Source organism: Pelecanus crispus, chromosome 6, assembly GCF_030463565.1.
Source record: "Pelecanus crispus isolate bPelCri1 chromosome 6, bPelCri1.pri, whole genome shotgun sequence".
NCBI lineage: Eukaryota > Metazoa > Chordata > Aves > Pelecaniformes > Pelecanidae > Pelecanus > Pelecanus crispus.
The window spans coordinates 64395676-64410653 of NC_134648.1; the positions used below are offsets into that span (position 1 = coordinate 64395676).

At 45.4% G+C, this 14978-nt stretch overlaps 1 protein-coding gene across 1 annotated transcript in view; it reads left to right on the forward strand.

Moving 5' to 3' along the window:
- Positions 1 to 14978, forward strand: part of CEP170B (centrosomal protein 170B) — a 56407-nt gene that overhangs the window by 25979 nt on the left and 15450 nt on the right. Inside the window, exons 6-12 of the mRNA XM_075712513.1 lie at positions 3009 to 3110; positions 4239 to 4715; positions 6945 to 7007; positions 7915 to 8678; positions 10769 to 10957; positions 11152 to 11260; positions 12727 to 14496. Of these exons, the coding sequence (XP_075568628.1) occupies positions 3009 to 3110; positions 4239 to 4715; positions 6945 to 7007; positions 7915 to 8678; positions 10769 to 10957; positions 11152 to 11260; positions 12727 to 14496 (3474 nt within the window). The remainder of the gene's footprint in view (positions 1 to 3008; positions 3111 to 4238; positions 4716 to 6944; positions 7008 to 7914; positions 8679 to 10768; positions 10958 to 11151; positions 11261 to 12726; positions 14497 to 14978) is intronic.

Genomic DNA, 14978 nt, shown 5'->3' on the forward strand with positions numbered 1-14978 from the left:
AGATACTGACTCCTCAGCTTCCCATCTGTGCTTTTTGCAGATTTTAGAATGAAGTTCCAGTTTATTGTGGAGGCCGGGAGAGGGAGGGAATGAAAAAAAAAAAAAACAACCCACAGAAGCAAGCAGATGTGTTACACACGCTGTAACAGAGCGTTGCAGGTGGGGCCACATGAGCTCCGTGTCCTGCCCCGGGGTGCAGGAGGGACCTTCTGCCACCATGCAGAGAGTGCAGCAGAGTGGCTCCCACCCTGGGTGCGCTCTGCCCAGCCTGATGTGCTCTCTGTAGGTGCTCCTTGATGTGCCCTGGGGTTTTGGCTTTGTGCTAGCTTCTGTCAGAGGGGGAATTTGGGGAATTTCCAAGCATGTATGAGGGCTCTTCAGGGTAGAGGGGGAAATTTGAGAAGGCAGAGGAACTGGCTCATTATTCTTTGTAAATCCTATCTTTTTTTTTTTTTTTTTTTTCTTCAGCTTTCCTTGTAACCCCAAAGTTCCCCATCAACAGAAGTCTGACCAGTGTTGACTTGCTCCCCTGGCTGCCTTTTCCCTGTAGCAGAAAAGCTCCCGGGGGACAAAGGCAGTAGCTCCTGTGTCCAGTACACAGGTGGGACACAGATCTCGGGGCTGGAGCAGCTTCTGAGAAGAAGTCTGTCCTGCAGGATGGATGTGAGCTCTCTTGGCTCACTTTTGCCCCTTTGGAAACAAAATTTTCTTGAAACAGATAACTAGAATCTTCGAGACTAGGTGGCCTTTGGGATCCTGTGCGGGGCTGGGATGTACTGGAGAGACGAGCTGTAATGAGGCAACTCCTTGCGAGGTGCAAGCAGTAACAGCACCCATGCTTGGCAATGATGCTGCTTGTGCAAGAGTTGAGTACGAGATGGTCTTATAAATAAACCACTAATGAGCTTTCAGAATTGATCATATTAATCTGAGACAAGTATCCCAAGTCTCATGTGTTTCTTCAGGGTTGAGCCCTTTGCTCTGCCCCATTCACCTTTAGGCATGAGTTACCCCAGACATAGCTCGCTGTTGTTAATGGATTTGTCCATCACCCAAAGTGTTCTCCTCCTGGCCCTGACTGCCTCTTGGCCATCAACCCTAAGATCAATACTGCACTTCAGAGGGTGATAATGCATTGCAGTGTGTGCCAAAAAGAAGTGCCTGACATTGGTAGAGCAGATCCTGTGTGGTTGGGGTGGGGGTCTAGTAGGCAAGTCATGGCATGAAGAGAGGGTGGTAGGTTTCTGCTAGGCTGCATAACAGAAGGTCTCAGCCTAGCAGAGATCAAACCCTACATTTCAGTACCTCTGTTCATTGACAAGCTTGTGAATAGTGGTATGTCATGGGTTTTTTTGTTTTGTTTTGGTGGTTTTTTTTTTCTTTTTTCTTCCCCTTCCCTTCTCCCTTGAGTGGGTTTACCCATCCTCAGTTATGAAACTTATTGCTTGGCAATTCCAATTTATTCATGGTGAGAAATGCTTCCTCCTTTGAACTTTCAAAGGCCACCTACATAATGGGAACACAGTTTATCTTCCACACACTCTAGGCAGAAAGGAGAGTAATACTTTCAGCCTCTTTTGATCCGCAGTGTGAAGGGAGGCAGCATGGTTAATTTTGAAACACGAAGATCTCCTGAAAAGGGCCTGTGGGCTGCATCTGTAAAGCAAAATTTTTGCCTATGGACTGTCAGTGTATGAGCTTATATATCTCTGGAACTATGCTAGAAAAAAAACATCTGAAGTAGTGGCCATTGGGTCTGTGTAGCTTTAGAAACAGCAGCAGAAATTCAGGCTTCTTTTTTTTTCTTTGAATTATTTAATTCCCCTTCCTCTCCCGACTTCCCTTATGCTAATGACTACCTTCTGTCATGTCTTTATTAAAGTAGGGAATGCAAAATTGCAGGGCTGTTTGAGGGCTGCTTTATACAGAGCAGTGTGTAGTTTTAAAACCACAAGCTGAGCGAGCAGCAGCTGGCAGTAGAAGCCCAGTGACGGCTGTGTAGCTGGAGCCAGGGTTTAAGACGTGGCTGGTAAAGCGTGTGCTGATCGCTCTTAGAGGCAGAAGTGGCTAACAAAGCTGGAGCTTAACTTCAGCCCCTGACCTATCCTTGTGTCTCTGTCACCTCTAGATGAAAGAACAAAAGCTACTTTATTTGCTTCTCTTAAACTATTATAAAAACATAATAATAATAACTATACCACAGGTAAATTGAGGTGTATTCTTTTTACTTGTTGCATAAACAGCAGCAGCCCAAGGCACTGCCAAAACACAATCTTGTTTTGTAGTGCTCTTTGAGCAGAGAGAATTACAAAAGTCTGGCTCTTCTAGGGGAAGCTCCTCCATGAGAAAAACCCTCTGTCCTGCAGTGACTCTGGAATCCACTAGGTTTACTTTAAGCTTTTGAGAGCAAGAGTTTACTGCTTCTTTATGTATGTGTAAGGAGATGGTTTTACCACTTTCCCTAAATTTGTAACGCTTCAAGAATTTCCTGTTGTGGGATGTGTGTCACTTAGAGCGGGAGTGGTGAATAGTTGGAAAAAATGTCTGGCGTCACACCATCCGAGTACATGGTGGGGCAAGAAAGGGCAGAGCTAAAGCCTTCCTAGTTAGGATCACGATTAAAGTCTGATTTTCACCTGAATTGCAGGTGAGTTGCAGACAATTTTGTGGTTGTCGTTTTGCAGTCTGTCCTCCCAAAAATCTTCCACTTCCTGTGAACAATGAGGCTAGAGAGAGAGAAAAGCCAGTATTCGGGAAACACAGCTATGAAAAGACAGCGAAGGGAGGTGGAGTCAGTATCTTACAGCACAATGTAAAAAAGAGGGAAAAGAAGAAAAGCCTGAACATACTCCTTATTATGTATAATTTGCTGCTGTTATAAGTGCAATGTAACAGGTACATGATCTCATCTGACCCTGCTGTTTTTCCCTTTTTGGCATGTGGTTAACTTCTGTGAACCTGGTAAATTGATTTTTCTGTGTAAAAGTATTTGCTTATCCTCTTCCTAGAGACCAGTACTTACCGCACCCCTCTTTATGGGCAGCCCTCCTGGTGGGGGGAAGATGATGCAAATAACAAGGAGGACAGAAGGCAAGAGGAACATTACTCAGGTAATGGAGATGTTTTGGGGTGGGAGAAGATGGGGGGGGGGGGATTTTCAGAACACTTTTGATCTTTACTGTGTGAAGTCTTTAATTACTGCGTTTTTGTACTCGTATTTGCACATTCCTATGTGTAGATTACTGCCACTGAAACCAGAATAAGGCAAAACTAAAATGTTTCCTCTAAAATATTTGACCATTAGAAATGGCAGTTGTGGAATAATTCAGTATGCATGAGAAAGGCCTCACGAAACTTGCTTGAGACCTAGTTACACAGCAGTGCTGTATCTGTGATCGTATGCAGCCCACCTGATAAACCATCCACTGTGTCTCCTAGGCATTTCCTATCTAAAAGGCACTTTAAGAGCTGATGCATTGATTGGATTTGATTGATATGGAAGCAATCTGTTTCTCACCTCATCATCCTTGGAAGCCATTTAGTCTTACCACTCCTGTTGTTGTGAATTAGTATGCATGGAAGATGCATCTTTTTTCACTCGTGCAGTAAACCTGATGTTTCTATCAAGCATATCCTTTACTGCACAAAGAAGTTTTTTATTTCAATGCATGTGCAGTGTATCTCTTCTCTAGCAGAGAGGAGTTGTGATTAGCAGCCCTCCTAAGAGGTTGAAATAAAGTAAATGACCCTCTAGCCAAGAAGTTTGGGCACTGCTGAAAAAATGTGGTTTTCTCCCTGGTAATGTTACAGAATTAGATGTTGATCCAGCAAATCATTCCTGTGATTAGCTTTGTACACTCAAGCTTTTTCTTTGAACTGTAGAAAGCTGAGTAGGTATGCAAGTAAGTGAATTCAGCAAAGTGAAACAGGATTATCTTCCTTCCACATCAGCCCAGGAATACAGAAAACTTAAAATGCCACCAACCATGTAGGTTCTGCCAAAACATACAATGGTGCATGTGTGTGTGCTCAGGTCTCTCTTTGGGGAGCAATGGTAGAAAGGACAAAGTGAATATAACAAATGTTGGTCAGACCACAGCAGTGCAGTAAGCACTGATTTCAGTGATGAGGCCACAGTACAAAGCTATCTAAAACAGAACTTGTATTTTTTCTTTGATTCATTTCAGCTGATGTTTGTGAATTTAAGGTTTTCTTGCCTTTTTTTCCCCCTTTTGTAGAAAGATCAAAAGAGATAACCCAACATGAAGAGGAACTGAATGGTAATATTTCTGCTTATAGAGATGCCCAGGAACAGTCTGTGTTTGCCTTTCGGAGAGAGCCAAGTTACTTTGAGATTCCAACTAAAGAATTTCAGCAGCCATCAAAATCTCCAGAAACACAGGTCCATGAGATCCCAACAAAGGATGTTGATGCTTTAGTGGCCCCTGTTGTCCAGAGTCATGCCTCTTTCACCATTGAATTTGATGATGGTACCCCTGGTAAAATAAAGATAAAAGACCACGTAACTAAATTTTCGCTCAGACAGAGAAGACCGTATAGTAAGGAACCAGCTCATACAGAGGTGATGTCAGCAGAGAGCAAAGTGGCTGACTGGCTTGTCCAGAATGACCCAAGCTTGATGAGACGGCAGTCTCCAGGAGATGATGTGTACAGTACAAAGAGTGACCTGCCGGTTCATGTGCGGACGCTTAAAGGTGAGTGAATGCCTTGTTATGTGGACATAGGTCTCTGTTGGCCGTGCAAATGCAACATAATAAAGGGGGAAAACCCTTCTCCTGTCAGGGAGAACTGGACTTAATTATCTCTGCTCCAAATTTGCAAGATGAAGACTATTTCTTTAATGACTGTTAATGGTTTTGAATCTGGCTAGCAGGCTCTTCACCTGGCCCTGAAGTCATGTGTGATGCTGGCCTGGGGACACTCTAATCTGGTTCCTCTACATGTGTAACACCAGCTCAGCAGTAACAGTGATTGAGAAAAGGATTTTGATTTTTAAATCTCTAAAATAATTTCCATGTAGTCAGGCAGGCTGGTTCTTCTCTTGGCTTCTCCTTGCTGAAGGAATGACTTTTCTTTTTAGCTGCAGTCCAGAAGAGGCTAAGTGCTAATCATCCTGATGGCTGTAATGACCAGAGCCACTTGGTCAGATTACTAAAGGTCCTGACATGGAGACTACTGATAGAGTTGAGATATGCATGATCACCAGTGGAGGAAATTGCTGTGCTTGTAGAAGGTTTCTTCTCTTAAACTACAGCTTCTCTGAAAATCTTGCTCTGTTGAAAAACTTGAGGTTTCGTGGACCTGTGTCCTGTTAAGTGTGTCACTGTGAGGAATTCTTTGGGGATTTTCAAAGATCTAGAGTGTAGTTTGGAGACCAGTTCTTAGTGCAGCTGGTGGGACTGACATGATTGTCATGCGACTTTGAATATATTTTGCAAGATTTGGGCTTGCTTGAATGTCTCTCTTGGGCCATGCACTGAACAGCTAGGAGGAGACCACTGATTCCTGCATTCGCAGTGCCTCGCAGGGCGCTGAAAAAGCTGTCATTTTGAACTGCAACTTTAACTGATGAAGTCATATTGAAGGTTACCAGACCTACTTGTGCTTGAGGTCCTTCTTAAATTAGAACAATACCATGTTTTCCCTTAAAGAGGTGTTTGCTTGGTCCTTGTTGGAAAAAACCTCCTTGTAATATGAAGAGTTTTACCTATTACCCCTCCAACTTGCTGGTTCTTTGTACAGTTTTTTAAGAAGCCCCTACGGTCAAAAAGGTCTCACATATCCAGCCCTGGGGTTTGGTGTGGCATGGAAATTGAACCGTTTTGTTGTCATTGCCTGTTTCTAGTTCTTCCCAATAAGCGACAGTGTCGAGGTGCCCTGCCTGATTATTTAGGGTATTATTTTCAGTCTACTGTGACTGTGTGATAGAGGGTTTGGGGGTTTGGGTTGGGGTTTTTTTTGTTATTGTGAAAATGGATTTTGTTGACTTGCTGGAGAACATTGTCAGTGATAGAACTGTGCTTTAGTAGTTTTGCTGTTTCCTCTTGGAGAAAACTAGAGAGTTAGGCAGCTGCTGCTCATCCTAGGATTTTCCTGAGTGATGCACAGGAATACTAGACTGACTGCACTTGCCTCTTTACCATCCATAAGGCATGGGAAGAAGCTGAGGTAATTTAATGCATAATTTGCATATCAAGAAATCAACTCTTTGGACATTTGATTAAAACACAGAGTGTTGGTGGCCTGAGGAGTTTATCCACCTCTGCTTTGGCAGAGGACAGGGTGTCATTTATCTGCGATAGCTGTGTAACACGTTCTTCTGGCAGGGCTAATTTTGAAGATGTCTTGAAGGCTACTGCTGTCTGCCTACCAGGTTTGGGTCTTCAGGATCAGAGATGCCCACCGTTGGGGTTCATTAGTAATATCTGTTTGCTTTCAGGAGCAATGTGGTGAATGTAAAGTCTGGTATCAAAACTAGAGAGTTCAGGCCTTAGCAGCTTGAGGGGATGTGCATGGTGTTTGGCTGGGACATCCATGGGCACAGTGGGTGTTTTTCCTTGTGTCCTCGCTGTTTTGCATTCAGCAGAGTTCTCAGCCAAGACCCTTTAATTTAAGAACTTTCCCTTCCAAGGACGAAGCTTATCAGCCCTTAGGGCACAATGCAAAGTTTGCTGGCTTTCTTCATGAGGGTGTTAGGAAACTCTTCAGAGGACTGACTCCTGGGTTGAATGGATCTTGTATTAAATTCTAATCTTTCACAGCTAACTCGAGGTAATAAATGGTCTTCACCCATGTGTCTGGAGAACTTGCAAAGTAGGTTTGAGCAGTTTTCCTTTCAAACACGTGGTATTTTAGCCAGTATATCTTGCTGCATATTACAGTCTAGAGCGCAGAGATCTCTTTCCCCGTTCTCCCGATGACAGGTTCCTGGTCGTTGACTGAATCGTGTTGTGTGCCTTCACACCCGTTTCCTTCTCCAAAAAAAGGTTTGTTTTTTGTTTTACTTTTAACTTTCTGTTTTAATTTAACTTACTTTCTGAGAGTCCTGAACTAAGGTGCCGAGGGGAAGGCATCACTGATACATAGAGAAGGTTGTAAAGATGGTTGTTGCTAACATAAGCGAAAATAATTATAAACTTACTTTAGGCATAGTGAACTCCAAGTAATAATTTAACCTTTGCTTGGCTGGTGATAGGATGGTGTAACTCATGGGGGTGTCATGGTGTGATACATAAATCTTCAGGAAAAGTAAAGAATCCTGCAAATTCACTTTTCTGTTAGCCTCTGGTTTATTTCCCCCTTGTAGAGGGGGGTAACGTGCTCAGAGGTGCATGCACTCGTAACGTAACGTAACGTAACGTAACGTACTGATCTCACTGATCTGGTCTTTCATCGTGGGGATTTGGTTTCATGGGATGCAGTGTGCGGGGTTTATTTACTGATCCTGCAGAGATATTTCTGCTCTGTAACAGACAGAACCTAATGAGGTGGTCCTCATTAGTAATTGGTCCTCATTACAGTAATTGCGCAGAACAGCAAAATAATGTCACAATTTTTATTTAAATGGAAAAAAAGAAAGAAACAAAACATTAGGTATCTAAAACAATCAGCATTATAAAATCAGAAACCCTTGGGGTTGAAATGATTCCTTGCAATGTTTTTTAATAACTTGATAGCCAACCAGTTGTGAAAAGTGAGGTCAGGAGACAGCTGCCTTCTCTTTTATTTCCTCTGATGGGATGCAATCCCTATACCACAGCAGATGTCTTTGGAGTTGTTTAATCCTATAGGATTTTTTTCTTTTAACTGAAATGATAAATTTCAACTGGGAGGTAATGACAGGGCCACAGCAACTGAGAATAAGCAAGCCAAATATACCTACCTTGTTTCCAGGCAATAGGCACGAGGACGGGACGCAGAGCGACTCCGAAGACCCCGTGGCGCCCAAGGCAGAGAAGGAGACAACGACGGGCAGCGAACGTGCATCAGAGCAAACCAGGCTGCAGCGGCAGATGAGGCGTGATCCCCACGAGATGCTGCACAACAAGCAGGCCTTCGTCATTGAGTTCTTTGAGGACACGCCACGGAAGAAGCGGTCACAGTCCTTCACGCACAGCGCTCACTCCTCCCAGAGCGACACTGATCCAGGGCTGAAGGCCAAGGTTGAAAAGCGCAAGAATGCGTTGCCGGCAGAGAAGCTGGGAAACGCGGTGCCACCGTCCCACCTTGGGGCCCAGGCAGGCAAACCCAGTACTGGCTCCTCTGGGACCCAAAGAACTGGCTCCTTCAAGAGGGAGAAAACAGAGGATCGGATCAACTCTTCGTCCTCCTCTGCTTCCAGAGCATCAGCCAAAACTTATGGGAGCATTGGGAGGAAGTCTAAAATGGCTCAGGATTTTATGGCTGAGTATTTGCGGGAGACTGCTCAGTCTGGGAAGCCGACCGCTGAGAAACCAGCACCTCTGCCCATGCCGGTAGCTCCACGCGTGGTTATATCATCTGAACCAGAGTCTGCCTCTGCTCCACCTCCAGAGGTAAAGTCTGCCCAGGGCAGGAGGAATGATGAGGAAGACAGCGTAAGCGAGACGGGCACATACACCATTGAGACGGAGTCACAGGATAAAGAGGTGGAGGAAGCGCGAAAAATGATAGATCAGGTAAATGCTGCTTTTCTGTGCTGCACCAGTGAGCTGAGGGCTGAAGGTTTGGGCTTCTGCACCTTGTGCTGGAGGGCCTAACTTCATTAGCTGTTGCCATGAAGGACTGCTCCCTTTTGAATTGGGTGCAGCGGGGCTTTATGGTTAGGGGTGGGAAGTCATCCTGGGTGACCTGTGTTAAGGATAGGCCCCAGCAAACTGTGAGGCTGGTGTTTAAAAAAACCCAACAAAACAACAAAATTACAAACAAACAAAAAAACCAGAGTGCAAGAAGGCAAGGTGAGCCCACAGCAAAGAGCTGCCTTGCTTCCAAAATGGGATTTGGATGCAGAAGTGCAAGAGTGGGCTTGCCATCTGTTTAGAGGAAAGGTAACAACAGAATAAAGATCAGGCTGATCCTGCAGAGAGCCGTGGCTGGGAGCAGCTCTGCTCTCTAGGACTGCTCTCAAGCCTCTGCCTTGGCATTGCATCACCTCCTGCCTGCTGTTACAAAGACGGGAGCTGCAGCCCATCACGGATGCAGCATCCCATAGTAGGCCAAAGGAAATGCAGACCAAGGGCTGGTGCTGTTGATCCTTCACAAGCCTTAGTGGTAGGTGGTTCTGTATTTGGCTGTGCCTGGTTAGAAACAGAGTGCTTGCTGGCAGGGCAAGTGGCAGCTAGTTGAGATAGCGGAGGGTGTGGTCTAGGGCAGAGGCAATCCTAGATGGATCTATACTTGTTTGGATTTTGCAGAGTGAGTGATAGCCTAAAAACAAAACCCCAGAGATGAGAGAGAGGCTTAAAAAAACCCCACCCAACTAAGCAACCACAGGGCAAACCAAAGTTTGGCTGATTTTCAGGTTTAACTTTCATCTGCGGTCTGTTACGCAAACAAAGCTGGCACGTTGCAATGAAGATTTAGTGAAGTGTAGGCAGGAGGATGATGAGGTTTAAAGGAAGCCTTAATTGAATCTGGCTTTAGAGCTTTGTATATAGTGTTCTGTGAGTCCAGATTGAGCTTCCATCATTTGTTTATTTATTATACTTGTTCCTTAGATCTTGTTTGAAATGTGATCGGAAGCTTTCAGGGCAGGGTGTTTAAGCCACAGCAAGGCCCTAGTCCTGACATTAGATGGTTAATTGTTCTGGTGGGAAATACATGAGGAAAAAATGCCACAAAAATACAGTTATTTCTGGGAAGTAGTCTTCGCAGCTGTGTGACTCGGGCAGGCAAGCTGGCCAAGTTCTGCTCCTGACTCTGCTGTAGACTTGGTGCAGTGCAGGCCTGCCAATTGGGAAGCAACTAATAACCAGACCTTAGTGTTTCTATCCAGGAAGAAAGATGATATGAATTCTGGACTTGCTGATGTTTTGAGGTGACTCTGCTTTTTATTTCCCCACCATCACACACACACTTTCTTTTAATAGAAGCCAGAGTGCAGAACTTTATGGCTTTCTCTGCCCAGCCTAGGTACCATTCATGGTGGCATCTTCCTCTAAGCTACTTCTAGTCAGGGAAGAGAAACAAGCCCTTCGGAGGCACGGATCTTGGTCACACTCCCCCCCCACCCCCCCCAGGAAAGCCTGTTTATCTCCAGAGGGAATCTGGCCAGCCAGCTCAAACACTCACCCATCTCTGAGGTGCATCCTTTCCCAGGTCCTCACATGGCAGTGCAAGGCTGCTTTGCTCAGCCCTCTCGCTGCTGCAGTCTATGAAAGACCCTGGAGATGGAGCTTTCCCAGCTTTTTCTAATCCTCCGTGAATTAGCTGGTAAATAGCTTTCCTGACACTCATCCTAAATTTCTCAGGGCTGAAAAGGGAGTCCTTTTCAGTGAAAGTTACTACTGTTAAAGGCAACACACCGAAATAATGAGGGTGAGAGAAAAGGTAGGCGTGAGTGGGCTTCTGTGAATAAGTGTATTTAAAGCTGCTACTGTGGAGTAGAGAAGAAAATTATTTACTTAGTTTGTATGGAAGCCTTGGCAAGGGTTTCTGGCCCTTTGGGATCATAGTTTGTGCGTGACTAATGCTTTGTGGATTTGGATTTTGGGCTAATATTTTACTGTTTTCTTGGTTTTTAATCTTTCCCATGCAAATACCTTTTCAGGTTTTTGGTGTTCTTGAGTCGCCTGAATTTTCCAGAATCTCTTCAGCCTTTAGACCAATAATTAAAGGTGAAAAAGACGACTCTGGTTCTCATCAGCATCTAATCAGTGAAAGTGGCACTAGTCAGAAGTCACCTTTGCTCCAGGCATTTGCCTCAAAAGCTGTGAGTGGGTCTCAGGCTGATGTGCAGGTATGGGCAGTCCAGGTGGATTTGCTGGGATGGTGGAGGTGTAGATGGGTTTTCTGTCTGGATGGAAATGTGATGTGTGGATTGATTTCCATTTTGAGGAGACTGAGTGATGTGTGTATGAGAGGAGAGATTTTGTGGCTAGGATTTGGTTTACAAACCCTCTTTCTGACACTGCCTTCCCCACCTTGTTGTAGATGTCTGCAGCATCTCAAGGGAGTCAGAAGTGGGTGTCTAGGTGGGCGAGCCTTGCAGACAGTTACTCTGACTCTGGATCTGTCTCTGGGCAGGGTGATGGAGGTGCAGGTAAGTCTCATCCTGACATTACTTTTTGAAAGTGACTGAACCTAAGCCAGGATGATATGAAAAGCAGGAATTAAGGGCTTCTGTGCATCTGGGCTGTGGCTTATTTTCTGGTTTAGCTAATGTATTTGGGGATGGGAAGGACAGAGTGAATTGTTCCCAGTGGAGTAAAGATGGAGCAAGCCTCTGGTTTGCATTTCAGAGTCATCCAAGAAGTTCTTAAATGTTATATTTGACATGACTGAAGGGCACCCAGGAAGGAGAAGGATTGTAAGGGCCTTGGGTGTTAACTAGCCCCAAGTAGTGATTCTTAGACTGCCTTATGATGCCAGATGAAAGCCCTTTGCAAGTTGCCTTGGACTTAATTGCTGACTTGTGCTTTTTTTGTGTGCTTCTCCTGTGTCTGGCTGTGCTGAGAATTTTAGGCTGTTCTGGGGTTTGCTGTTGGGTGGTATATTTGAAGTGTGGAGATCAGTGTAGAAAACTGGGTATGGAGGGGAGAAGGGGGCAGGAGGAGATCAGGCTCCCATCATAACTGGGAAGACGGCTTACAGACCCCGTGCTCCTGTTGGTATGTGAGAAAGGGAGAAGAGTGCTTTGTTGGCTTCTGTAAACATTTTCAACTTTTGGTTGGAAATACTTGTCATTATCTTTGTGCCATCAACAGCTATAGGTACATTCAGTAAAGATTAGAAGAAACCTTTGTTTTGAGGTCATTGCCACTATTTTCACACTGTGTGAGAACCTGACTCATGGAGTGTTTGAAATATTACCATAGTCAAATAACCAGTTATCCAGGTATTTAAAGGCAGTATCAGATATGAAGTCCTGGCCAGCGGCATGGGAGAAAGAAAAGCGCCCTTTCTATGAAGTGTGTCCATACTCATAAGCCCACCCACGCTGGGGCGGTGGGCTCTAATTCAGAGCCTCTTCATTGTTACAGGGTCTTTTCCCTGAGACTTTTCTGTAGGATATGATCATATGAGAACTTGTACTGTGAAAAACACCACCTATTTAGTCAAATGGGCTATGTCGTGTAGAATGGCGCTTAAAACACTGCATCACTGCAGTGGTTTGTCTGATTGCTTTTCATCTCCTTCCCGTGGCCTGATTTATGGTAGATTGGTGCCAGCAATGTTGTTACCCTCTAAAGTACATGCTTGTACTGAGAGGTATATTATGGGAGAATGAATCTTAAATCCTACCTTGAGAGAGGGAAGATGTTGAGCACTCTGATCCAGCAAAGGAATTAAGTACAATTTTGCCTTAAGTGTCTGTATTGATAAACCTGAGGGACCGGGCACCAATCAGGCCCTATTGGTGTTCATATTACATAAAAGCTTAGTTCTAAGCATGTGTCTCTTGAGTGCTTTTGTGGACTTGCACTTTGCAGGATCAAGCTGTTCGTAAATAAATAAATAAGTGGTATAGTTGTACGACAGTTGATTCTTGTCCACTTAACTCTTCAGAAAGCAGTGTAGCCCCAAAAGCTGGTGAACCAGAAAACGCTGTGCCCTTGAGAACAAGGCGCATTCTTCCCCAACTTCCACCAAGTGATAAATCAGACAGCCCCACACCCACGGTCCTGGTCTGCCAGGAGTCCTATTCTGAGGTTACCAAGAGAACCATCGTGAAGGATCACTGTGTGGAAGCCTATGGCGATCCCAGCAGCCGCCTCTTCATCCAAGAAGACTTGGATCCAGATAGCCTCAGCGATGCCAGCAGATCTGACGATGGCTTCAGCACAGAAAAAGGCAAGAAATATAAAGAGAACAATAAAATGCTAGAACAGATGGGGGAAGAAATAAAATCAGAGAGCCAGCAGCCAGGAGCCTCCCAGGTCTCAAACGTAAGAGCTGTGAGCGAGCCAGTTTCTACTTCGTTCTACATTGGTGATGACAGCAACGACATGGGGATTCCCTCGAAGCTCTCTCTGAGAGTCTCCCATGCTCGAGCAGACAAAGACGGCAAAGATCAGTTTTCCTTCAAGTCTGCTGGCACACCAGTTCCTGGAAAGCCACCAGTCAAAGATGTTAGTGCTTACATTAATGCAGCAGGAAAAGTGGTTATTTCCCTTCACCAGAGTCTTTCTCAAGATCAGGAAAATGTTGCAGGAAAGGAAACATCATCTTTTGTTAGACAGGAAAGTTTTACCAAAGATAAATCAAGCAGTGGTGTTCCTGAAAATAAACTCCCGCATATTTCAAGTCACCCTCTGCTTAAAGATTTAGAGGCTGTTCGGTCAACCCGTATGGACTTTGGACAGGAGACACATCTTCTTCTTAAGGACACTGAAACTGCCTTGGCAGCACTGGAAGCCAAATTACTTGGTCAAAGCCAACAGTTGGAGCCCTCGGAAACTGCTGGTCAGATGGAGGACTCCTTGTCAGGGGACTCTGACGTGGACACCGCCAGCACGGTCAGCTTGGTGAGCGGCAAGAACGTCCCAACGAGCGCCCCGAAACGCAAAGTGGTTGCGAGCTTGCAGAAGGAGAAATCTTCCTCCACGCCGTCCATCCAGGACCAATGTGGGCAGCCCAGCGCTCGGGACAGGCTGACGGAGAAGCGGAAAATGCAAGCACCAGAGGTGTCAAACCGTGTGGAGGCCACCAAACGTTTCCAGATGAAGCGGAGTGCTGGGGCTCGAGGGTCGCTCGACTTCACAGATGACGAGAGAAGCTCAAGCCTGCCCTACTTGCCAGTTCCTGATGCAGTCGTGTCTGACCACGAGCACTCGGTATCCCGGCCAGTTCCCAGAAGGAAACCTCTTCCTCAGGCCACCAAGGAGGACCACAGCAAAACAACCTTGAACGTGCAGAAAATCCAGCAAGTTCTCACCCGCTCCAACAGTTTATCCACCCCGCGGCCCACGAGGGCCTCGAAGCTACGTCGTGCCCGGCTTGGAGATGCTTCGGACAACGAATGTGTCGATACTGAGAAAACGGCCTCCAACCCTGAAGCCACTGCTCTGGGCCCCAAACAGTCCACGGAGACGAAGAAGCTGTCCCGGCTGGACATCCTCGCCATGCCGAGGAAACGGGCAGGTTCGTTTACAGTGCCCAGTGACTCCGAGACAGCGCAGTCAAGGTCAGGGTTTTCGGGCCGGAGTGTGGAGTCCTCTCGGAAAACGGGTGTTTCGGAGGTTAGAGCCACGGCGAGGAAAACGGCAGCCGCTGCCTCCGCGAAGCAGCCTTTCAGCAGGACCCGTTCAAGCAGTGTCAAGTATTCTTCCTCGTCCAGTAAGTGCTCGTGCTTTATGTTTCTCCTCTATTGCCCTCTTTCTGATTTATAGGCTGCACATGGTTGCCTAGGATTGGTATCCCAGTAATACGAGTGCTGCATCGGTGAGTACAAAAGTCTGCACTAACAAGCAGTACAGAGGTTGAGATTTCCTGTGGGTTTGGAGACAGTAGAGCATCTCTCATACTCAGTAAGATATTATTGTGGTGGTGTCTGTGAGGAATTTGCAAATAGCTATTTTTCTTTTTCTTTTTTTTTTGTTTTTATTTCCAGTGACTTTGTTTTTTGAAAAAACAGTTGCCATTTGACAGGAGCATGTTAGCCATTTTTCTGTTAAAGAAGTAGAATTTAATGCCTTTCCAGTGCTACAAGGAATTCTGTTCTGTTTTTCTTTGACTTCTAAGATTCAAAGTTTGCTCCCAGAGAGCTTGTAATGGTGTTAATGACAACTGATGTCCAAGGTGGCAGGTTTCAAGACATC